Consider the following 26516-nt stretch of genomic DNA (forward strand, 5'->3'; position numbering starts at 1 on the left):
GCAGCTTATGCTATGACTGGGCTGCATGTTCTCTGCAGGCCCGAAATTTTTCAGACCAACCGTTCTAGTTTGCCTGTCCACAGTTTTCTCAGTATGGCTCCTTTAGTGTTTCTTCTCAACATTGCTCTTTGATTGCACGTATAATCTCTTACGCGGGTGTCTGCTTTGTCCCTGACCATTCCTCTTTCATTTAGGTCGTGGAGATCGTCAATGCAGACGCACTGGTGGTCAAGGTCGGCAATGAGATGAGGAAGATCTTCCTCTCGAGCATACGGCCACCAAGGTGAGAGCTTTACCACAGTTTTCTTGGTGTGCTACTGTGTAATTTGCGTTTTATTATCCCTTTGCCTGGAGCCGATGTTTTGGCCTTCAAAGGTTTCTCGCTCCTTCGGTGTTTTGGTATGCAGTAATCACGTAAACTGAACCTCCTTAATTTGTAGATTTGAATTATTTGGACTGTTCCCTGGTCCCAGCCTATGCATGGTTTAATGGCATCAAACTCTCCTCAAATCAGCCACATTTGGCCACACCCCGGTAGATTTGGATGATCCTCCTAGCGCAACGAGCACAAAGCATCGCAATTGTGCGATGCGAAAGAGCGAAAGTGGCTTTCACGGACAACTGAAGCGAGGTGGCGCTGTTGTAATCGCCACCTTCACCTGTCACCCATGTGACCCAATAAAGAATTTTTTGATCTGTATATTCCCTTCAATAAAGGCATATTACATACTGCATGCATTTATCTTTTTGGCAAAAAAAAAAAAAAGAAATTATGCTGGTAGCTCGAATGGAACAGAAGTTATTTTCTCTCCAACTTGGCAAATGTGCCAGAATTGATGTTGTGAGAAAACGAAAAAAAAAAAAACCGTTTGAAAACACCCTTTTTTTGAAAAAATACCAATAAAATCTTATGAAAAAACACCAGGGCCATAATCTGGATGCATCCCATCCTTATGCTTCTTCTTGACCAGCTTTGACGCTTCTTGACGCTTCTCTCTATTTATTTGAGGCTGCACTTCGACGAAAATCCTCCCTAGCCCTCAGGGATGTGCTGCTGAATATCGTGACGTCTAGCTGCATGAATCGCAGCAAGTGCATTGAAATTGTCCATGTTGAAGCACAGCACAGCTTCTGCAACAACAGCTTGCACAGCAAAAAGAGAAGCATGCTGCTCCTTTGATACCGAACTCCAAATCACAGGTTGGAGGTTTTCCTGTGAATTCTGAGTTTTGCCTCACTGCCGCACCACTTGACTCCGAAAAAGCTCTCAATTTTTCGCGCTGTCGCTGACACGTCAAAAGACCCTCAAACGTCGTGGTTGTCTCGCAGACGTGCATGTCGCGAACTTCACTGGCACCAATCACATCAGCGTCTATCCGCACATGGCCAGAGTTGACATTGCGCGCGCTATCAGGGAGGCCCGTGTCTACGCGCACTTCACCGTTGCCGATAGCATCGGCGCGTTCATAATGCACAGAGCGTCCTCTATCCGTGGAAGCCGTCTTGCACACTCCCAGTTTACGGGCGGCCAGTTTACCGGCGGTCTTTGGTTACGACGGCGTTATCAAACAACGACAACGCTTGCTTTTGCGACACAGTAGCAGCACCATTGGGCTTTCTGTCTCTGCCTTTCATCCGTTATTATGCTGCGATCAGAACATTTCGCACCGCTGGGCGTAGCGAGACGCACAAGCACATTAGGGATATGAGTCGCGACACCTTCGCAAAGGCGATACCCTTTCTATATGGCGGCAGACACTGCCAGCAAGTTTTCCTGGCCAATCAGAAAACGCCTTTTTAGTCACGTGCATCAAGCAACCAATGCAATCACGCGCTGCGCGTTATTTTGGCTTCGTTTTTTTTTTTTTTTTTGCTTTTGTGAGGGGCACATAGTTGTCCACTGAAAAAGAAAAAAAAAGCTTAAAACGTGACCTTTCCAATAAGACCAAAATGGCGCTGGTGGAGCGCGTAGTTCACGTGCCGTCAGCGGTTGGTTATAACTTGAGAAATAAGGAAAATTTTGAAACCAAACTTTGCTGATAGGTGTGGAAGGCCACCGGGAATGTGAAAATGATGGGAGAAAAAATGTGATTTTTGGGCCGATTTTCAACTTCCAAGTGCCGCGCCCTTCTTAACTTCAGCTGCGTGGGCAGGTGGTGCCATCTAACTGTGGAATGCGCAACCAAGCAAGCAAATAACTAAGCATGTGTGTCCTGCTTCATCGAAGAGGAATGGTGATTTTAGTTGGCCTCCATATGCATCCGAATTGCTGGTGTCATTTTCCGACAGCTCCAAAAAGCTTGTGCAAGTAGCACGGTCAGTCACAGACATGGAATGGCTGTTGTGGCGATGTTACTTTTTTACTGTGCGTCTGCTCTTTGTCACTTTCACGGTGTTTATACTCCTCACTGGTGCGACTGGCATGTTTGGCGCAATTTCTAGTGTTTGTAAACTTTGTTGGGCAAAAACAGTACTGCTCAGCTGGTTTTCAGTTTTAGTGGTATGTTTTTTCTCTTACTTAATATAATTTTTCAATTTGCTTAGTACAGTACAGTTGAACCCCTTTATAAAAGGCATGCTCTGGGTAGCAATTCTTGTCTTCAAATGAGATCTCTCATATAAACAGCGTACCTCGTATTGATGCTCTTATCAAGCCGTGTTTTACTGTAGGCACCCTGGTGTCTTTTATACCCATCCGTCCCTTATGTGTGTCCTCTATCCGCATGTGTGTCCTCTATCCCTTATAGCAGTATCTCTTATAAAGGGGTTCGACTGTATTGGAAACATTTTGACGCTGGCACAACAGACGAAATGCAAAAAGACCTATGGGCGCGAACTCGCAACTCAGTTGATTGAATGAAGTACGCAAAATATATATATTCCAAGGTAATTCAAGAATGCATGTGCGTAAAAAAGTCTCAAACAACCAAACAAGGAAGCACGTAAAAAGAAAACAAGATATTTGAGTATTTCTGCTGCCAGGCCCATGACAGAAGTGTCTGGGGAACATAACAGCACCATTACTTTCGCATGGGCAGAAAATCGCCGTAGTTGGCGCTGCAATTTTTTTATTAGGTGCTGCTGGTGATTGAAGTCTTTCGTAACCATGTTGTCAAATACATCCAGCATGTATCAGCGAAACTAGCCCTCCCCATACTGCTTACCGCAGAGTGAAACCGAAACGATAGTCATAGGGCAGCGCGTTGCAACCCCCACCCCTCGCGCAAAGTTTGGATGTTACAGCCTTTGGATCATACATACTCAGTTTGCTGGATTATGATGGTCCATTGTTTTGAGAGAAGACTGTACATCAGTGTTGACTATAATGTCACTGCATTGTTTCTTCAACTGCAGGCGTCCCGAAGAGCCCAAAGAAGCAGCGCCAGGCGGGGGTAGCAAGGAACGAAACTTCCGGCCCCTCTACGACATCCCCTTCATGTACGAAGCGCGGGAGTTCCTTCGCAAGAAACTCATTGGCAAGCAGGTGCAGGTCTGCATCGACTACAAGCAGCCCGCGTCCAACTCATTCCCCGAGAAGACATGCTGCACAGTCACCATTGGAGGAATGTGAGTGCAATTCTCTCTGAGGCTAATGCGTAGGCCGCTCTCGCAGTTGACAATTTTAAAGGAATTAGAAATGCTTTCTCCCATAATCCTTAAAAACTGTTTGCAGTAGTGAAATTTTCCTTAAGTGTTAAATTCTAAATTTGAGTGAAAGTTCCTTTTCTTTACAAATCTGTCCATTACAGATTTTTATGGACATGTCTAAAGATTGTGTCACCTTTGTTATGCCATCACTGGCTCCTTGAGCAAAGATATAAGAAAATTTGCAGCAACAAGAGCTTAATTTGAGCGAGTTGGTTAATCTTGGTTGTAGTGTAGTAAGACCACGACAATTTCAGAAAGAGACAGAAAGGACAGGGAAGAACTGTCAACTGAATTTATTCAAGGTGCTTCGACCGCTGCTATACTGAGTGCAAGAACAGTGCTCATGCAGGACGACACATGTGTGACCATGAAAAAATATTCTGAACTGAGCAAAGAATACTATGTGATGGTGTACTGATGCATTGATCCTTGGCCCTCCTGATAAAAATGCTTCTGTAATCTCTCTTTCATTCTTTGTTCTTGCTTTTTTTAAAACGTCTTTTATGGAACATGAAATGGTGCTTGCATTCTTTACAGTGTACAGCTATAATACTGCCATAGCCATTCCAGTTAACCGCCATTTGGTTAACCAGAATGGCACGGCAGTCTCTCGGTAGTCCTTTTTGTCTCTTCCTACAGTTGTCACGCTGTTACTACATCACAACTGAGAACATCTGTAATTTTGGATGCTGAGTATCTTCAGTGTTTATTTGTCATACTTTCTGCTCAAATCGCACATCTGAAAAAGCAATTTTCACCATTTCTGACGTATTTCCCCAAAGCCTCAAACCAGCGCTGTCGTTTAGTGATCCGTTTGCAGTAGGCTTGTGCGATTACTAGAATGCTTCGAATGTTCGAACAAATAGTAGAATATTCGAATTCACTTCGATTTGAATTTAAATGATCAAATATTTTGAAGTATTCGACATGAACGAATAAGTGTATATGTACTAAACAAACCTGCATGTTATTGCCTGCAAAGGGGGTTTCACTGCAGTACAGTGGTGCTAAACCATGAAAGCACCTAACCAGGGGAATGTCGCTCTGCCGTGAAGCCCCACCAAAATTTAAAGAGGCCCTGCTACACTTTTTGAGCATGGTCAGCAAACGCTGCCGATCGGTAATCGAGGCTATCGAAAACGTGCGAGCTAAATAATATAGCACAGCACGTGACTGGGAATTCACAATAAATTATCAGATAAAAATTGCTCTCTTCTCTCTGCAAATGACACCTCAATGCCGAAAATTGCTCGACACAGCCATTGGCTGATTTTAGCATGAGGCGCTCGTTCGTTACTGGAGTTTCGGCCGCGACATGTCCACGCGTACATTCACGATCGCACTGAAAAGCCGCGTATTCAGAGGAAAAAAGAGAGTCCTCAAGGCCACGACCCGCACGTGACGTATTTTCTGTCCCTGTGCCATCTTTCTCAGCTTTGCTTCAAGCACTTTCGTCGGGACAAGAAGAGAGGATGCGATTGCAGCATGTGGTAAATCTTTTCGACACCGCTCATACTGGACATATTCTAAAAATTTCTGCAGCGGTTGATTCATAAGGCAGAAAGCTTCTTTAGAGAATCCATTTCATGGCTACGTAAAAACTGTTGTAGGGTCCCTTTATCTGAACATATTATCCTCAAATCCATTGATAATTTTTTTTTTGTCGGCTTACACACTCTAACTGTAGAATAATGTTCATATTTTACAGTTTATCACTTGCATCCTACTGAAAATAAAATCCTGCTTTTTTTCAAAGTTGTCTCGACATCCTTCGAATGAAAAAAACAAAATAGCGCTGTTGCATGGAGGCCTTGTTTTGAAGAAAAAAAATATTGTACAGGTAAGTTAGGTCATAATAAATATGCCCCATTTTTTTATACGTCATATATTCTATTCGATTTGAAATTATTCGACCAAAATTACTATTCGCTTTGAACATAAAATTCACTATTCGCACAAGCCTAGTTTGCAGCCGTGCCATATTCCAAAAAGCCTGTTAAAGTGGTGATTCAGCTCCACTGTACTCTGGTACAAATCATGACAACATGAAATCCTCGTTTTTGCCGTAACAGGGGCCCCCTCTAGCCATTGGTGTCTATGCATTTTCGTGATGCCTTGGCCAATTGCTTACATATACAGGCAGTGCTTGCACTCAAGCATTTATGAGTGCAACCACACCATGAAGTAGTTCTTCTGGAAGCGTTTATTTAGATTGAAATCAAATTTTTGGTTAAATTTCTTTTATTTTCTAGTTAGAACACAACCTGTGATTGGTCAACTCAAGTAGTGAATTGCACCTATAGCAGCATCAATTGTGAGTCGGCGCCTGCACAGAAGCGGGCGTAAATATGTGCTGGCAAGCACTTAATTACAGTGGCAAGACGTCATCCTTTGAGAGATTCTAAACTAGACAGCCACAAGTTTTGCGGACACCCCACCCACTAATGTTGTGTGCTATGCAGGTTTATAATATCTACAACTTCTTGGCATTGTCAATAAAAAATAAACAAGCAGTTATCGCCACCTGCTGCAGTCACTGGTCAGACAACAGGCGTGTGGAGCAACATACACCGCAAATGCAAGGGTTACCAGACTGCATAATGTGCAACGCTTCACGCTGAACACAAAACACCCGCAGAGAATGACCGCCTTGCATCACACCAGGGATTGAAGTGCCAACCGACAGTGCATGTCTCGGTCGCTGTTGCGAGGCAGTATTGAGCGCATATACAGCAAACAAACCTGTACAGGGCGATTGTCGTTACCGAACTCTGCACAGAACACACAGAAAAACTCTTTTTGTGGAATCTAAATTGCGATGTGTGGCATTAAAGTCGATTTTTGTGAGTGTGATTTTAATGACAACACCAGTGGGTTGTCGGAAACAGCGGAGGCAGCCATTTTGGTTGAGCTTCGTAAGCATTGAAGACCTCTCCTTTTGGTTCCGTTCGTAAGCGCATTGTGAAGGCATAATAATTATATGCGCGGTTTAACATCCTAAAACCATGATATGATCATGAGACGCCATAGAAGAGGGGTCCGAAAATTTTGACTATCTGGGGTTCTCCAACAGGCACCTAAATCCAAGGACATGAGCATCAAACGTTTTTGCCTCCATAGCAAATTCAGCCACCGTAGCAGGGATTCAATCCCACTACCTTCAAGTTAGCAGTCGAGTGGCATAACCTTATAACAAAGTTGCAGCTTACACGAAAACAAGTTCGTTCTATCCAAAAATTTGTTAAAAATGTTTGTTCCTTACACTATGGCTATTGCAAGATTATCTTTAATTTACTTTGTTATAACCAACATTTCATTATATCTGGGTTCGTTATATTGAGGTTTGAGTGTAAACCATTGCTACAGGGCACTGTGGGAATGCAGTCGGCTGTGACATCACAATGACAGGGTGAAACCATTGGCTGGAGGGGGGGTCCATGGATGTGGAAAAGCCGCATTTTTTAAAGTTGTACCCAGGTATAGCAATGCAGCTACTGTTGTTGAAGCCCCGAAACCCACTTTTTAGGCAGCTCTGCAGTGCTGCGATCAAGATAGCGAGAGTTGTGAAAATTTGCTTGAGACACTGACCGATGGCTGTGAACCGTGACACAAGAGCACGTTACAGTATTGGCGTTGAGGTGTCTGAAGGAACTGGCATTGTCTCTCCTGCAACAGTTTTCTCGTGGGCACCTGCTGCCAATTTGCAATCTTCTGTGATCTCTTCGATGCTGATTGTTGAAGTTGTGCAGCGTCCACTTCTTCTGGACATTAGAGGGATTCCTGTTGCAACCGAGAGTGCGTCTTATGTGGGTCGAAATGTGGCACATTTTAAATTTTTCGATAACTCGGGCCTGTAACTCACTGCAAAACTTAAAAAAACAAGAATAGTTCAGAGCTGTGCTGGCTATGTACAGGCTCCCCTTTGAGGTATTATTTCATGGCAATGTTAGGCACATTTTTGTACAGCCATCATTGCCAGTGGAATATGCTGGGAATTGTGCATATTCTTTCATTCTGAAAACTTTGAGAGCTTTGTAGACAAAAGACTGAGCTGTCGCAAATGTGAAACATTCAACCAAATATTCGTTTCATTTCATTTATTATCACATAAGGTTTGAAGGCATTGGTAACACAAAAGGAGCATTAGAAACGTGTATAAGAATGGCTGAAAATTGTGATGACAGAATGTTTCATCAGTGTTTAGAGTGAATTACAGTTTCTGTCTATTGCTCTCTTGTAAACAGCAATGTTGCCGAAGCATTGGTGGGCAAGGGACTGGCCACCGTGGTCCGGTATCGGCAGGACGATGACCAGCGCTCGGCACACTACAACGACTTGCTGGCTGCTGAGATGAAGGCACAGAAGTCTGCACGAGGACTGCACTCTAAGAAGGACGCCTCTGTCCACAGAGTCGTCGACCTGGCTGGTGTAAGTGCTGTGTTCTTGTTATACTGTGCCAGGGGCGAGCGCTTATTTAAGGGGACGCTAAAGTGAAGCAGGGAATTAGTTTAGATTGATAAGAAACAATAGTGTCATTAACTTCAGCATTGTCAATTTATTGATAAATGAGGAAATAAATGTCAAAAGTCTCACTTTTAAACTTTTTGCCGAAGTCTCTGATAGTGATGTCATGAATATCAAACCACTTTTTTTATATTTTGACTGCATTGGCTGAAATAGTTTACCGAAACTTAGTATTTGAAGCTCTGGTTCTCTCAAAATAATTTACTGCATGTTTACCAATTCGAAACTAGGCTCTAGGAAATGCCGCCAAACTTGGTGGCATCATGGCGTCTGGTGCGCGAACATCAGGGTGTCATCTCGGCCCACATTTTCCTTTCACGCAATTTCAGCTTACCCAGCATCTTCTCGCAGCAAGTATGGTGTTTTCGGGGTCATGATAGAGTAATTTGCTATGCTAGAAAAATGTTTTTTCTCATGTGTCCCTTTAATGCAAAGGTGTTTCTTAAGTATGTTAAGTGTATATACAGAAAGTGTCTGCAGGCATTTCCGATGGAGGCGGAAATGTTGTAGGCCCGTGTGCTCAGATTTGGGTGCTTGTTAAAGAACCCCAGGTGGTCGAAATTTCCCGAGCCCTCCACTACGGCGTCTCTCATAATCATGTGACGATTTTGGGTCGTTAAACCCCACAAATCATCATAAAGTGTCTGCAAGAGTCACGTTTTGAAAGCATGTGACCTCTCCCTCTAGAACTGACACAGGCGCAAAGGACTGCCCTAGCTGAAAAAGGCAAATCTCTGCAGCAGGCATTGCAGCACTCCTCTGTAACAGAAACCTAGCTACATGAAATGCTTTTGTGTTCTCACCTCATAAGAATATTTTGAGACATACTCTGCAACTATTAATGTGTTTAGTGCAAATATTTGAAGAAGAAAAAAAAACACCTCCCACGAAAGGGAACCTCGTGTAGATGCAAAGCAGTGGGTGCTAACGCTTACACTGGCGGCAGCGTTGATGCTGGTGTTCATCACAGCGTCGCGCAGAAGAGAAATCTGGGGACGCGCAAAGCATCAGTGAAGGACCAGAGTTACTGTATACACTACCGTCTGGTAGCGGAGTTGCACCTCTGGTGCCCCCATTCGTCAAGCGCGCTCACGGGCACAAGAAGCATTCTTTCAAAGGAAAGTCAAATGCAAGGCCTTGAGGGTGCCGGCGACCGCCGTGCCGCTGGCGCCACCACCACCCCTGCTCAAGCAGTGTGACGAGGTGACCTGGCTGAGTGCGGAATGTACTTCGTTAGTATTGTCGTTGTGTCTTGTGTTGTCCATTTTCAGTGAACGTCGGTGTTAGTGGTGCCTGTGCGTTGCAGCGCCGTGACTCAATGCTGCGAAGTTGCGACGAGCACAGGATGCCACGAGAGATCGAGCATGCGTGTCCGGATAATATTTTTGTTTTGTCTGGTTTTTTTATATGCTATGTGGCTATATATAAGGTGCACAGAACGAAAGATTTTATTTCCAAAAACTGATCCCAGTGCCCCGAAAAAATGTTTGAAGGTGGCGGCACACGCATCTTGCTATTGTTGCTGCAACGTTTCTCGATTTCGGAGGAGAATGAAGTGCCCACTATCAATGCTGTGTTGAAATTTTTTTCTTATAGTTTAAATATGCATCACAGTGAATTACCGTATTTACTCTATTCTATCGCGCCCTTGATTGTAACGCGCGTCCGGTTTCCACGACAAAAAAAAAACAAACAAAAAAACGAAGACATCGATTGCAACGCGCACCCATTCTTCTCGTTGGCCCACTTGATCACACCACTCGGGAAAACGACTCCTTTAAAGAGCGTCTTCCGTTTAAATATGAGGTACGGGGGAAGCTTGTGCCTATCTGATGTGCAACAGAGCATTGCTGTCACTAGTTTTACCGTGGCTCGATGTCACCACACGAACTTGCTTTGCCCCCTTCTCCTCGACGAATGTGGTGCCAGGCTTGTCGAAGTAAAGAGGCGTCTGATCGGCATTCCCGATTTGCCCAAACAGGTAGCCGTTGTTGTGCCGCAAGCTTAGGAGGAACCTCTGAAGACTCTGAAGCTTTTCTTCGTACTCCTCCGGCAACTTCCGGCATATGCCCGTTCGCCTTCGGAGGGAAAAGCCTTTCTTCTTCATAAAGTTAGTTAGCCAGCACCTGCTCGCTTTAAACTGGCTCTGCATTAGCCCTTTTTCTAAGGCTAACTGCATAGCCTGCACTTGGAGCAGTTTTGTCGTCACGGGCCGCTGTGCCGCTCACTGCTCAAGCACATACTCGCCGAGCAGCTCTTCAATTTGTGGAAACCGACCCTGCTGTGGTCCACTGAAGCCTTTGCGTGAATCTTTGCTGTCGACAATATTCTGCTTTTGTTTCCGCCAGTCCCGCACGCACGTTTCGGGAACTCCGAACGACCACGATGCGGCCCGATTTCTGTCCATTTCGGCACACGCGATGACTTTTCTTTTAAAAGCAGCATTGTGGTACACTCGTCGAGTTATTGGAGTCGGCCCTACCATGCCGTCGATGCTAATGTACTACAAGATGACGAACTCCTCAGCCCATGTACGAAGTGCCGTACATCGGAAACACATAAGCAGAAATGGCCGACGCGCCATGCCGACGCACGTAGGGGGCAGCCATTTTGGAAGTGCCGATGGCAATAGAATGACCATATTCATTTTTTTTTTTTTCGTACTGGATTCTAACGCGCATGCGATTTATGAGCTCTCTTAACCGGAAAAAAGGTGCGCGTTAGATTCAAATAATTACGGTACATTCATGCTTTTTTAAGCTATCTGCAGAACCAAAATATTCTGAAAAAATGGCAAGCTCGGTCAAAATAAAAAAAATTTGGTATCCTTGATGCACCTTGGCACATTTCTTGTTTTATGGAAAAAATTTAAAAAAAAGTGATAATATAGAGAAATATATTTTCAACATTCCTACAAAAGATTGTTTTCCTAGATGCAGCATGATAGAAAAAAAGAAAAATGAAGAAGTGAGTTTTTTCAAAAAGCTGATTTTCGAAGCAGAAAATGTAAAAGAACCTGGTCTCAATTTCAACCAAAATTTTTTATCAAAATGCACTTATGTCACTCAGTACATGGTTTAATATTATATGTCCTCATTTTCTTTGCCCATGAAATACTCTGTGTTCAGATGGAACTATTTATTCGGCTGAACTTGTGGCAAGGAAACTGAAGGTCAGATTACAGAAGCGCTAGGGCACTAATAGCGGCGAACAGAGTGCCGACCGGCGATCACTTGGCAAGCAGTGAAACGCGTTGGCATTCACATCTGTGTAGTAAAATATTCCATTCTTATCACTGGTCTCCACGAAAGTCCTGGAATACCTAATCTCAAGTGTTCACATCTTGTGGGCAATCTTGACAGAGCGATCTACAATGATCACGAACATTCTCGGACAATGATGTGCTGTTTGCACTGAGCATTCCTGACCCAGGCTTTGTGGGCGACGGCAGAATCAAACAAAAGTTAACGTAAGAAACACATGTGGCAATACTAATTTGTTTAGTAGCGACTGTTGATTGTGTTGGCTTTCTTCCCAACCTCTGGTGTCATAGGACTTGACTTCCTATTGCCCACAATACCTTCCAAGCACTCTTTGAAGATGTAGTGGGCCTCAGCAGCCGACACTGCCTGCCCCGCAAGGTCCTCATTGAGTGGTCCTTCTAGAATGCATGTATCATTTCCATGTGCATGAATTATGCCTCCTTTCCAATTTTCAAAGCACACACGATCCACATCTTTAGAGACAAACTTGCTGCAAAACTTTTCACACTCACGCATGGTACGAATATGGCATGAGTGTGTAGAGGTAGTGTACCTTCTAAATAGGAAATAACTTACTCTGTTGACTGAGAAAAGTTGCCCTGTAACTGGTTGTCTCCAGAGGCGTGTTTCTCGTATCCAATGTTATCGACGCAACGAACATTGGAAAACCAGCCAAATTGGTTCCAAACACTTTATAGCAGATTGTCCCTTGTAATGGCATTTTGCAAAATGTGAGTCGGGCTTTACAAAAACATATATAAATCATCTTGAACTACCTTTCAGTCATAGTTTCAACGAGGTAGTGTTAAAGAGCTCGTTTTGCAAAAATTTTGGCATCTGCGTCGGCGTTGTTGGTTGTGAGCGAAAAATTATCTTATGCGTGACAGAAAGATCGAGAACAATGCACATAAAATTAATGATAAAGATATGCTTGGTCGGAGTGGGGATCAAACCAGGCTTATTTGCGTGGTAAGCGGATTTTGAACTACACGACCACGCGTCTGCTTCTGAAAACAGTGAAAAGAACTTTCTCTGCTTGGAAGTGCAGGAAAAGCAGCTTTTATGATTTACAAACATACGTGTCTTGTATGCATGCTTCGCGATGCAACATGAAATATTCTAGTAATGCGTGGTACAAACGCCCCATTGCCAGCAGGCATCAGAACATGTGATTATCAATATGGAGCCGGTCACCCACTACAAAAGACACACGCTACAACGCCTATATCATTTATTAAGGTCGCATAGTGGGTGTATAGCAAGTTCGAAAAGCTGTCATGCACTAAGTGCTTCAAGTACGCACTAGGTACTGGATATCGCTATTGCGTATGACTCCTAAAGGCGGAGGTTTAGGGTCCCCTAATTTTTAATAATCTGAATCATTGCGACGTGAATTCGGTGGCGAGAGAAATCCATCCTGAATGCTTTATTTTTTAATGTAGAAAGTATAAAACTAAAACTTTTATCTTGGCCCTGTCTAGCGAGTTGCAGGTCAGACGGACAGAAAATTAAACCTTCTGAAGTAATTTGTATGCATTCATGTGCGCAGCTTGTTTCTCTTAGTGAAAATGAGCCAAGAGTAAAGAAGATCAATTGAGGTTAGGAATAATTGAACCTCTTCTGTAATGAATGTGTATCTATTTGAGCTCGTTTTGCTGCATGCATTCTTTTTACAAACTGTATAAGCAATGGTGAAATCACGCTAAATTTCTAGTGGAAGATTTGATTTTGTTCATGCGAAAAGGGAATGAGAATGAATAATATTTAATTAATAACTACTATAAAATGTAAATCCGTATCACTGGAATATTTTGCTTTCAATAAAAAGTTGACTGCCTTAAAATAATGTGTGAATTTGATGCATCATGGACACTTATTCATAAGTTGCACCTTAAGTAGTTCACATTAGAGAAGGTCTGTGATAAGTGCATGGCCATGGAGATTGCACCACTTCAGAAAAATTCAAAAGCCTGCATTAATTTTTTTCTATTTCCCTGCTTGAATGCTGACATAATCGTTGTTTGTGGTGCTCTGTTACGTTGCTGCAATACTTTGCTTGAGTTTCACATGTTCTTTGTGAAATAAATCATTTTTCTCGCACTCTTAGGACTTGGCCAAGTCGAAACAGTTCCTGCCCTTCCTCCAGAGGGCGGGCAAGATGGAGGCTGTGGTGGAGTTTGTGGCGAGCGGGTCCCGACTCCGGCTGTACATTCATCGCGAGAACTGCCTCGCCACCTTCCTTTTGGCTGGTCTGTGCCATCACACATTTTTTTTTTGCAGACTGCTTTTGGAAGCTGGGGTACTTAAATGCATATTCAAGGGTCGTATCCTCGACAAGTTCAGTCTACATGAAGTTTTTGAAAAGCAGTCTGGTGCGAACGACAAAGAGAAAAAATTAGAATAGTACTTCTGTTACATACAGGCACTGCCGCAAGTGCTGACCAAGTTTTTGCATCTTTGATATTTCTGACCCAACAGCGATTTCTGTTAGTACCAAGACAATTTCTGATTGAAAAAAAGCACAAGAAGTGATCTCTTTCAACTCTTTCTATGCTGCGTGAAATTTGTAGGTGTTATTTTGTAGGTTACACATGACAATTTTAGCTGAAGGAACTAGCTCAAACCTCAATACAGTATAGACCGCTTATAACGTAAGTCGCGGGATTTGCAAATATCCGCAATATGAGCGGTACCGCACCACAACCATATAAACCTTTTTCAAGGGCCGCTTTTCTACAAAACGTATTGAGCATGCAGCTTCGCGTATCGAAGAATCGGAACATGCGATACGTGCTTCTGACATTTAAATTTTTGAATGTTAAAAGAATGTAACGTGCTAAGACATGCATTGCCAATGAAATGAACGCGAAAGGGGGAGGGGTCTAACAAATGAAAGTGTCATCGCGGAAATTCGCCCACTACCAGACAACCTCGATTATGCGCATTACACAGAAACTCTGTCGAATCACGTCCAGAATTTGACGTGTTGAAAGACGTCAATCATATTATTTCACGGGTTCGCACCCGATTTGAGACATCGCAATCAAATCACGAACCACTGTTTGAGCGCTACACGTGCCACCCTCTTTTTCATTAACGATATGTATCCCTTCCCGTCAAGTGTGGCCACCGCAAAAAGTTTTGTTGATTCGGTATCAAATCGCAACATAGATTCACGCGTCTGCTACCGATCGAAGCGCAACCAACGCCCATTAGGCCTAGCTTGCGGTTTGGTATGTTGTCGCGAAAAGTTTGTCGAAAACATGAAGATTCCGCATCAAAAAGATTACGCACAAAGCTACTCATGTTACTGAAACCAACCCTATTTTTCTCGTGAAAAGTGGAGTTAAATTTTCATTTCTTCATTGAATATCGCCAAAATGACCTGTCATGCCACCTGTTCGAGGAAACCTCAATAATCCGAGCTGCCCTGTCACATGACCGCAAACTAGTATACGTGGTCAACAATTTTCCTGTTAGTATTGATATATTGTTCGCTTCTTTATAGTAAACAATATTATTCCACAAAGAGGTACATATAGGCCTGTGTTAGAAGTACAGTAGGCTCCTTTTAAACGAAACCTGAAGGGACCAGGAACATGTGTTTCCTTCAGGAAGAGTTTCGTTTATTGAGAGATAAACCAGTTTACAATATTCAAGTTGGAAACCAAATATATTAGTGGCAGTGGTTTCATTTAAGCAGCAATTTCATTTAAGAGAGTTTCCCATGTCCCCCCCTTAAGAGTGAAAGTGGCACGGCTTTTGCATGACGTAATCATCTCATGTTTGTCAGCGCGTCTTGAATAATTTTTTTTCTGTGTGCTCGTGAAAGTGTGCATGCAGTTTCTGGTTTGCTAAGATTTTTGAGCTACGTGGTTTTTCTATTTAGTAGTTGTCTCAGAAATGACGTGTAATGCTAGTCGGCACGGCCGCGCGTATGTGCAGTGACGTTTTTGGTCACTTGGCTTGGCTCATGTGTCGAGAGAGTAACAATGACTTGGCAACCCATCCACAACACAGGCGCAACAACCTTTGGCGCACGCGACGCGTTACAAATACAGAGAAGCTGTATAAAGCCACATAATCTCATTGTAAAAGCTTGTTATTTTCAAAAGTACTTGTAAAACCCAGAATAAATGTGGTAGCTACAGGAACTTCTGCGAAAGCAGAACGATGGCAGCGTGCACAGGTCACTAGAAGGGCTACCGGCATCGCTATTGATTCTCAACGTTGCTAGGCAAAGTGCATTATCGTGTTCATAGCTTTTCAGATTGAAAAATACTGCTTATAAAGTTACTACTATGTGCTTTTTGGATTAACTATGGCAGCTATGAACACTATGAAGGGTAAGCATTCTGTTGCGCCGGAAGAAAACAGGTAAAAAAAAAACATACTGGTCGCTTTAAAGGGCCCCTAAACCACTTCCAATAACTTTTAACATTTCAAATAAACATGCGGTTTGTTCGAAATGCCGTCATGACAACATTGCCACCGCAGCACTACGAGCTGTGACCACCGGAAGTAAGAATTCCTTCTCTATCGGCCTTTTGGCAGTGTTCAATCCCTCAAGTTCTTGCAGTGATGTCAGCTTGTAGTCTGCTCGTCATCTACAAATCGTTGCTATATGTTTGGGCACCGTTGGTCCGCTCACCGGTACGTGCACTCGCCGCACTTTCTCTCAACACGGGGAAGGGGAGCACTCGACCAGAAGGAGAAACGAGCCGACGAATGAAAGAAAAAGCGGAACAAATGAAAGCCTCCTTTAGGGGCGAAGCTCTTCAAAGCCTAGCTTTGTCGGCTTCCATCATGCTACACAAAACTGAAATTAAAACTTAACACCTGCACAACAAGAAGCGAAGACATCTGTGAATAACAAGAAGAGTAACAAAAGGCTGTAATAAAACAAAATAAAAGGCCACAACCCCGTAAAAACATGGACATTTAACCACTCATCAATCAAAGCATATGACAAGAAAGGATAATAGGAAGAGATTGATGGTTGATTTGTGGGGTTTAACGTCCCAAAACCACCAAATGATTATGAGAGACGCCGTAATAGTGGGCTCCGGAAATTTCGACCACTTGGGGTTCTTTAACGTGCGCCCAAATCTGAGCGCATGTTAGCGTTTCCTGCAACATTTCCGCCTCCATCGGAAATGCAGCCGCCGCAGCCAGGATTTGATCCCACGACCTGCGGGTCAGCAGCCGAGTACCTTAGCCACTAGACCACCGCGGTGGGGCTTAATAGGAGTAGAAAAAAAGGTTGGTAACCAAAACAAAATGGAAGGCCACGACACCACAAAAGCCGCAATGCCAACAAACTACCCAGGTGTTGAAGGTGCAGCAAGCAGTGGCTAAATGCCTGGAGTGTTGTCCACCGGAGGTCGAAAGTGTTCTACATTGGCAAGTGGGCAAGTGGTCAATGTCATGGGTTATTTATGCTAACACCGAACAATCCTCAGAACTATGCCTGGTCTTCTTTGCATCATCAAACACTTGTAACAGCACTATACAGTCAACTGCCGATTTTTCGGACACCTGAATTTTTGGACATGCCCTATAATTCGGACATCTTCGCGGCACCGCCACGAGCCCCATAGAATCAATGTATAAGGAAGTCTGAAATATCGGACGCTCGAACCCCCCCCCGGAGTCCAATTTTTTTGAATTTTTGACGCGACAGAAGGGTTGAAACCACCACTGACCTCCAGTGGAAACCACCGCAACTGCGTCACACGCAATTACGATCACATAAATGAGCGCGCCGGTCTACTGTGGCAGCATCTGTTGCTTGGACTCGTTGATCGTTAGCGGAGAAACACACACGGCCTCCGAGACTTCTAACACTGGCTGTGTTTATCGTGCAAGGGTGCTTCGCTGACAATCGAAACTATCCACCCGGATATTTTTTGGCGCCAATAAAGTTCTTTTCGCTTTAGCGCTCGTGCTCGTGCGTGCCACTCTAGCTTCCCGCGCAGCGCTTTCGCGAAGCGTTTCATCACTTCGAACTAGAACTAACCGTCACACACTGATTTGGTCTGGCCACTCTGGCTATCTTGAATGTTTACCAGCGCCACCTCCGGAGTACCCGAAGCACCGTCGCGCCGTTTTGTTTAAGCAGCCCACATAGTGTTTGGCTAGCATAGTGCGTGGTTGTGTGATCGTGTGAAGTGTGCTCTGCAACGCTAAGCCTAGGTGCTTCGACGCTCGTCAGCAAACTCCTTTGTTCACATCATGAGGATTTCGCTTGCCTGCGATGGCCCCTAGTCTGCCTTCGTCGTCCTCGCCGATGACATCGAAGCGTGGAAAACAGTACTGTCGGTTAACGATGGAGAAGAAAGCCGCCATTATTAAGTTAGTGAAGAGTGGCCGATCACAGGCTGACGTGAGCAAGGAGTTCGGCACTTCCAAGCAAACAGTTTCCGATTTCCTGAGGAACAAAGACAAGATCTTGGAAGCGGCCGAAAAACCGTCTGGTGCCCAAAAGATGAATGCAAGCCAAGGTGTTCATCCAAAGCTTGAGGACGCTCTCGTCGTGTGGCTTCATTCAACGATTGCCTAGCGGCTGCCAGTCTCTGGCTGCATCTTGAAACAAAAAGCAGAAACTCTCGCACTTCGAATAGACATCACGGATTTTAAGTTCAGTGATGGATGGCTGAGAAACTTTAAGCATTGGAATGACCTCATGTTCAAGATGATGTGTGGCGAAAGCGGCGCCATCGACAGTGCAGTTATTGACCTTGACCCTCCTGATCCAAGAAATATCAATGAAATGGTGCGTTTTTTGCTTGCATTGAGAAATCTTAGCAAAATGGCGTTTTTTTTTTTGCCTGCATTCATTTTTTCGGACTGCCCGAATTTTTGGACGTCTTTTTTTGCTCCCTAGAGGGTCCGAAAAATCGGCAGTTGACTGTACCACTATTATGGCAGCATTTAGAAAAGTTCACATGACTACGTATTTGTTGTACACTCACACCTAACTGCAATGCTACAACTAAATATTGACCAGAAAGTGGTTTAGGCACACTTTGTATTATGAATCGTCCTTTGCAGGCATCTCGTGCCCCCGGGCGGGTCGAGTACAGGGTGGCCAGACCATTCCCGGCGAGAAGTTTGGTGAGGAGGCGTTGCAGTTCACCAAGTCGCTGTGCCTGCAGCGCGAGGTGGAGGTGGTTGCCGACGGCATCGACAAGGCGGGCAACTTCATCGGCTGGCTCACCGTCGAGGGCAAAAACCTGTCGGTGGAGCTGGTCAAGGAGGGCCTCGCCTCAGTCCACTTCACGGCCGAGCGGTCTGTCCACTGCCGTGACCTCCAGCTGGCGGAAGAGCAGGCCAAGCAGCAGAGGCTCAAGGTCAGTACTGCCCGCTGACTTGACCTCCTGAACACATGTAGGCGGGGAGAGAGGGATTTTCAGTGCAGTTAAATAAGAAGCACTTGAATTGAGGACGATGCAGAGATGGTGAGAAAGATGAATGGGCGCAACCTTAAGGGACAAGAAGAGAGAGAAGTAGGTCAGGGAACATGTGGGTGTTAAGAGGGGACATGGTATGTGGAGTTGTTTTCTGTATATGTGGACCAAACATGATGAAAATATACATGCTAATGTAGTTTCTCCTACTGATTTAAAATATGCGAAAAATTTCATCGTAGGTTAATTAATTGAAAAGATACACAATGCTGTCACTCTATTGTTTTCGGAGACAATAGAAAAAGGGCTTATCAAAAAGTAAATATAATTGCATAGCTACACAGTGCAATTAGCAATAAGTGCAATGCTGCAAGCAGATTTCATATTAAAGAAAAACTAGTGATTCTGCAGATGATGAAAGTTGAGGAGTCATGTCATGGATATCACATACAAAGAAATTTAATACCTTGTAAATTTATATGGGCAGCAAATAGAAATTCTGCTCTCAGCACTTTGTGATACACAGATTGGGCTTTATGTAAATGAAAAAATTATTGCTCTAGCTGTTCTAGATTGCAAGATATCAACCCGACAAACTAGTAAAGTCACCAAAAAGCATGTTTTCAGAAAACTGAAAAAAAACTAAGAAAACTCAATCATTTACATACCGCATATACTCGCATAATGATCGCACTTTTTTTTTTTTTTTCAAAAAATTGACTCCAACTTCGGGATGTTACTCGAGGTAAATTTTCTGTGAAAAAATATTCTGAGCACCGGAAACGCAAAAAAGTCGCTAATCAGAATTCTTACGGTAGCTATCATGAATATAACCAAAAATAAAAGTAAAGGCTTACATTTGTAATAAAACCCACGCATTACACAGGAGCTACATGCATGGCACACTGCCCTTGCTATTTTTTACCTCTCCTACCCCCTAACGTTCATTCAGACTCCAAAGCATCACTGGCGTCAGTGTCGTCGCCACACGATTCCCTGTTGGAACTGGCAGTGTCTTCACTGTCCCACAGAGGGTCATCTTCCGTTCCGTCGAGCGCGTTGAAAATGCCAGCGACAGTTCATTCCGCCGCATGAAGCGTGTCGTCCAGCCGGAACTGGCGCGGAAGTCTTTTATGGCTGTTCCCAGCCTCTGGGAAACTGTGTACGTCTGCGTCCGTATTATATCTAATGACAGTGCATAACCGTCCTTGCGCATGTCCTTCACGTATTCGAGGACTGCCTTTTCAATGTCAGGGAACTTGCCAGATTTGGGTCTGCGGAAAGCCTATCACGTGCTGTTAGTAGCCATGAGCATGTCGAGCTGTTTTTTACAATATTGGATCCGGATTTCGTCGACGCCGAAATGTCTGCCGGCAGCGTGGTTGCCGTGCTCTAACGCGTAGTCAAGCGCCTTCATCTTGAACGCGGCAGTAAAGCTCGCATACCGCCCCATGGCGAAACGGCACATCAACAGATGATTACAAATCACACACAAAAAAAAGTGGTCTCGGGGAAGAAAAAAACATTGGTGCAGGATGAACACAAGTCGACCAACAGGCGGCCGCCGCAGTAACAGTGGGGGATGTCAAAACAAACATGGCGGCTGACAGAGCGAAACACTCCGTGGAGCGAAGCCACCGCATCTTTTTCTTCTTTGCGTCAGTTATAGAGGTTGTATGTCACGCGCATCAAAACAGTTTCTTCCATCTAAATAAGGAATGCTTTCATTTACATCAGTAAATTTACGGCATTAGCATAGTGATGCCCGCTTTCAGATCACAAAAACAATGATAGGCTAGACATGGCGCATGATATGTCGATGCGGCAAGTTCAGGGTGCGATCATTATGCGGGGAAATTAAAAAGGCGAATTTCGACAACAAAATTTAGGGGTGTGATCATTATGGGAGGGCGATCATTACGCGAGTAAATACGGTAACTGCACTTGAAAATGCTCAGTATGCACCGGGCATGTAGTCCTTTTGACTATGAGTCCCTGTGTGGCGCTTTTTCAGGGACTAATGCATGTTCTCCGTTGCTTGTCGTTTCTTGACTGATGCTGCTGTGCGCCGTCGATCCTTTTCAGCCATGCGGCTGCGGCTTTGCCAACTGGGGTTTAGGCTCAGCTCTTTCATAATGTCCTCTGATGCCTTTTTATTGCCTGCATTGAACTTGAGCACTATTTTTGCCACAGCTGCTTCCACAGTGAATAGTGAAGCATGTCGCTCCTTTGGTGCCAGGGTCCAGATCATTGAATGCAGGAATTTGTTGTTATTTTGGGTTTTCTCTCGCTGGCATCGTTGCAACAGCTTTCTGTCTGACAAGTGCTCATAAATGGGAAGTAAGGCTTGACAGACATGTGGAGGCAGCTTTCGACGATGTTTGGGAATGGGCTCCCCCTTGGCCTTTGCCGCATTTTGTTTGCACCAGGAATTTAGACTAGGTGGGCACAGAGTGTGGTTTGCCAAATCATCATTGGACGTGTTGTGATGATAAGTGGACATCACTGCTGTGTGCATAGCATCAACATCACCATTGTGTGTCTTCAGAGCCCACCCATAATAATTGGTAAGCTTGGAGATCAGGTCTCCTGTCAAGCGGCCCTTTCCCACAAGACTCTCAAGGCCAACAAGTTGCACAAAGCAGTGCCCATACGCTTTTGGAAATGATTAATGCAGTCCTCTTTTTCCAATGGGATACAGTCAAAACCCGCAATAACGAAATCGCCGGGGAAACCGAAAAATTTCGTTTTCGCGAGAATTTCGTTGCCGCGAGTATTGGACATAAAAACAGTGATACGGCCAGCAGAACGAAAATTTATTGCCAGAAGTCGGTCAACTTACTTTGCCGACCCTTGCCATGCAACAACTTCAAAGCTCTCCCTTCACACTGGAAAAAGTGGTTCCTTGCTACGTCGTCGTCTTGTGCGCCGAAGAAGGAGCGAAGGGTGTCCAGCGCATCCTGAACAACCCGTGGGTTGTTTTGGATGCGCTAGCGCGTCGTTACTGCCTGTAGTCTCGCTGTCAGCGGAGTTAGGGCTAAAGCCAACTCCGATGACGCACCGCGCTCGTAGATCGCGCGCTCGCTCTTAGTAATCTTATCGTCCATTCGGTGCGACCACTCGTAATAATGTGACCGTGCCGCCGCTTACAGCTTTGTTGCTTGCGACGAAGCACGTCGCCACGAGTGCGCTAGCGCGTCGTTCCTGCTTGCAGTGTCGCTGTCGGCGGAGTGAGGGCTATAGACGACTCTGATGACGCGACGCGCTCGTAGTAACCTGATCGCGCATCCGCCTACTGCTCCTAACTAATGCGTAACTATATCTTAAGTGATCATCGAGCCGTGAACACGTCACGAAGTAGCAATTTTCGAAAGCCATGTCCTCGCGACGCACAAGCAGCTGACGACGATTTCCCGGAGCGAGCATCAGGCCAATGGCGAGGTGAGCTCAAGCAACATGGCAGCCGCAGCCAATCAAAGTCCTCGAAACGACCTTCGCACATTTGCTTTTTGTGCGCTTGCTTTAAAGGGAGGAGCCAGCTGAGGCAAGAAAGTTAAACACGAAGAAATGCTCTTTCAGTACCCTCGCTAGCGCGGCAAAAGCAGACGTTTATAAATTTTGAGTGCGCATAACACGCATACGAGCATATCTTCGACAGTTATCCTTTGGCAGGAGGTTAAAATAAGGCCTGCATCGTGGTAGAAAATTCTTTAATGCGGGATCGCTGTCCAAAAACACTTCGTTGCCGCGAAATACGTAATATATGGGCTTCTATGAACGTTCGCCGGAGATTCGGAAATATTTCGTTGCCGCGGGGATTTCGTACTCGCGGGGTTTCGTTATTGTGGGTTTCGACTGTATACCCATAAACCTTATCTTTTTGTAGCGCAAGGTAACTGCGGCTGTTCCCGTCGCAAAGCACCGTGGTGTAGCGCAGGTTGTGCCGTTCAAGTGACCTCCTGAAGAGGATGAGGGTAGCCTCAACCTCCCTTTCCCCAGCCTTCTTGTCACTGTTTTTCCGACACTGGTGATGTTCCTTCCACGCTGCATAAGAAGGGTCACCTTCCTTTGGGCCGGACTCGCACCTAGCACAAAAGTTGCTCAAAACAACGAAGTCAAGCACCAGCCTGCTGAACAATTCTATGACGGTGCCGAGACCGATATGCAACAAATGATCGTGAGTCATCCATGATCCATCAAACGACACCGCGATGTCTCCCATGTGCCTCTACAGTAAAAGCTCGTCAACTCTGATGTCACGGGACCGCATAAAATGTCCGAGTTAACTGAATTCCGAATTATCGAACGGACCATGAAAACAAAAGGAAAATGTACAAGGCACAGGCAAACCTTTATTCCTTAAATAAGTGCGTTATTTTTGCTTGCCTCGCCGTCGGAATTTCCGACAGAACGATCTTATTTCATCCCATCAGGTGGTGGTGCGCACGTTCACTGTCGCGAGAACAAACGCAGAACTCGAGGACAGCGAGGGCTTCGGCGGCCTCCTGCACGGTGAGGCGACGTCGCGTCGGCTCATCACGTGTTTCAATATCATAACCTGTCTTTCAAGATCATTTGCTGGCTGCTGTGGCCGCTTAACTCCTGTGACGGTCGCCATCAAGCGCGACAACGGCGACAACGCGCACAAACACAGCCGCTACACACGAAGTCACAACACAAAGAATCAAGACACGAAGTAGTACACCAGTAGGTGTAGCTAACGCCTCCTCTATTCAGATGCTTGCCGCATGAAAAAGAAAACAGCTGCCACACCCTTTCCCTCCTTCACTTTAGAATGTTGTCGGTCGCTAGCGTCACCTGTGGCGGGCGGTGCAACAATGCAACACTTTGCATAGCCTCCGAAATAGTGGTGTACAGGTGCAGGTCTCGAAGAACTTTCGATTGACGCACCCCTATGGGCCGCAGGTGAAAAACGCTTAGCTGGTACCGCCCGCCGCCGTGATGATAGTGTCGGTCGCGAGTACCGCGCGGCGCTTGCTCAAAACTGAAGGCAGGCCAACTCCGCTGGGAGCGTGAGCCATTCCTCGGGCTTCTTTCTAGAGGAGGCGTTGGCGTAGCATGGGCGTAGCGAGCAGCTGTTAGTAGACACTGGATGCGCCGGTGGCCCAAACGCTTCCACCGGGTGCTGACTAGCGCCACCTAGCAACTTCCCGTCATTCACTATCATCATCGTCATATTCTGCTGCAGTTCGCTCGGCTTCGGTATCTCCAAGCCGCCGAGATCGTGCGACTCTGGAGTCCCGATAGCCCTCTCCGGAGTTGTACGAGATAACCGGTGCGCGGCTAAATCCTTTCGAATTAATGAGCATTTGACCTCATTGAAATATACACAGTTTTGCCGGGACCGCGCCGCGAGTCCGAGTTTACCGAATTTCCATGTTAACGAGCTCCGGATAAACGAGCTTTTACTGTATTAAGTTCGGCGTAAAGTTCGCGAACTGACCGCGAGTGCTAATTCCGTCTTCACGTAGTGTTGCCATGTTTTCGTGTGAAGACCCCGACGGCTGATGCCCATCAACGAGAACACATTATTCAGCACGGTCTGTGTGTTCCCCATTGCCTGCATGGCATGCGCGGCCAAAACGTTCACAGCAAAGGGTTTCATGCGTTCATCGCTACGTACGCGCGGCGAGCTCCACAACGACGCTGTCTCCCCACAGGTCGAACACACAATATGCAACTTCACGGCGAGTCCGAATTCCGGATCATCGCGGACAATCTGCAGTTCTCCATTGCATGCTTTGCACTTTGCGAATGCCAACAAAGCGCTGTTCACTGTGTCCAAATCTATAATTGTGAACACGGTTTCATCAGGCGGCCGAGCTGCTTCATCGGCACCATCAACCACGAATGCGCATTTCCGCTTCGTCGCTGCAGTGGATGACAACTCTGATAACTTATCTTCGGCTTTAGCTCGCTCCTCTTCCAAGTCACATTGCTGCCGATAGATAGTATCTAGACGCACGCGACCGCTGCTCGAAGGCTCCGCGGCTGACGGACTTTGCACAGGCTCCGTGACAACTGATGCGGTAGCTAGGCCTTCCGTGGTAGCGTCGACGACTTTGCCATGGGACGCGGAGAGTGCAGCGTCTCGGGGGTTTCGCTGTATCACGGAGTGCTTCTTGAAATTTGCGACTGGCGTCCTTGGCACCTTTTTCGCACCAAACTTGTGCCGAGTGCGGAATTTGCGCTCAGAATTTGACATCATGAAACTTCTTCGCTGACACTGAGGCAAAATGGCGCGCATGGACGCGTGCCTCCACGCACGGAGCAGACGAACCCAGGAGCCTCCACCAATAAGGAGGCAAGCTCAAGTCACGCGCGCGAAGTAGCGAATAGAAAGGCGCTCTGATACTTCTTTTTGCTGCTCATTTTACAAGCTGCCAGTGGTTTAATTGGACCCATTCTGGCGTGAATTTGAAGGCGAAAGATGGCTCTCTCAAATGAGATCAAGCGGGCCGCACTGGCACACATGAAAGGGCAGGGGCGCGTCGCAGAAAGTGTGCGATTTCAACGTCGATTTCTGCTTTGATTTAGCTAGAAAGCTCCTAAAGGGTCTTAACGGCTAAAATAATGATAATATAGGCATGAAATTCACGGTATAAGCGCACTAGTAGCTGTAGATTTCAAAAACGCTATAAAAAAACCTGTTTTTTTCGCGATTTTTCGGTCTCTACAACCCGTGTCACCCCTTAAAGGGTCATCTTAGCCGAAATGAAGAACAAGGAATGGGTATGAGTAGGGCATGTAGCGCATAGGCAGGATAACTGCTGGTCATTAAGGGTCATTAAGGGGACTGGATTCCAAGACAAGGCAAGCAAGCGAAGGGGAGACAGAGTTTGATGGGCAGATAGGATTGAGAAGTTGGGGATAACGTGTCTTTAGCAAGCGCAAGACTCTATTTATTGGTGGAACAGTGGAGAGGTCTTTGCCTTACAGTGGGTTCATGATGATGCATAACAGGCACTAATGTAACAGACAGCTAGGTGTAACAGACACAATTTTGAGCAGTGAGCAGAGGTCATGGAAAGAAAAACCTCGACAGAGCTTGACTAAGCTTACCTGCCTGTTACAGTACAGCATTAAGCAGTCGCAGTACACACAGCTTGTGCATTAAAACATGCAAAAGCAAAGAAAAAACGTTACATCCAGAGAGTCATCATCATTTGAGACAAAATAAGCACTCGCATGGCATTTGAAAGTCCATCCCGGACTTTCAAATGCCGCCACATTTGAAACTTTCGTTTCAAATGTGGCGGCTGCATTTCCGATGGAGGCGGAAATGTTGTAGGCCCGTGTACTCAGATTTGGGTGCACGTTAAAGAACCCCAGGGGGTCAAAATTTCCGGAGCCCTCCACTACGGCGTCTCTCATAACCAAATGGTGGTTTTGGGACGTTAAACCCCACATATCAATCAATGCATTTGAAAGTCCAGATATCAGCTTCAAGAAAAAAATGCTCCAAGCTCAGAACTACAACATACTTCAATACACCATTTCGTGCGAAAACATTTAAAGATTGAGAGCATGGCATAGTTTTAGCTTTGGGATGAAAAATCATCGCTTTTGTTTTAGTTGCATTAATTTGCAAAGCATTCAAGTTTGGCTATTGCACGAGAATGCAAAGCATTTCATTAACATTCCTCTGTAA

At 45.3% G+C, this 26516-nt stretch overlaps 1 protein-coding gene across 1 annotated transcript in view; it reads left to right on the top strand.

Annotated features, from left to right (window-relative positions):
* Tudor-SN (Staphylococcal nuclease domain-containing protein 1) overlaps nt 1–26516 on the top strand; it is a 93895-nt gene that overhangs the window by 44687 nt on the left and 22692 nt on the right. Inside the window, exons 8-12 of the mRNA XM_075872547.1 lie at nt 195–283; nt 3355–3567; nt 7893–8076; nt 13543–13684; nt 18489–18787. Of these exons, the coding sequence (XP_075728662.1) occupies nt 195–283; nt 3355–3567; nt 7893–8076; nt 13543–13684; nt 18489–18787 (927 nt within the window). The remainder of the gene's footprint in view (nt 1–194; nt 284–3354; nt 3568–7892; nt 8077–13542; nt 13685–18488; nt 18788–26516) is intronic.

Source organism: Rhipicephalus microplus, chromosome 8, assembly GCF_043290135.1.
Source record: "Rhipicephalus microplus isolate Deutch F79 chromosome 8, USDA_Rmic, whole genome shotgun sequence".
In the NCBI taxonomy this organism is placed as follows: domain Eukaryota; kingdom Metazoa; phylum Arthropoda; class Arachnida; order Ixodida; family Ixodidae; genus Rhipicephalus; species Rhipicephalus microplus.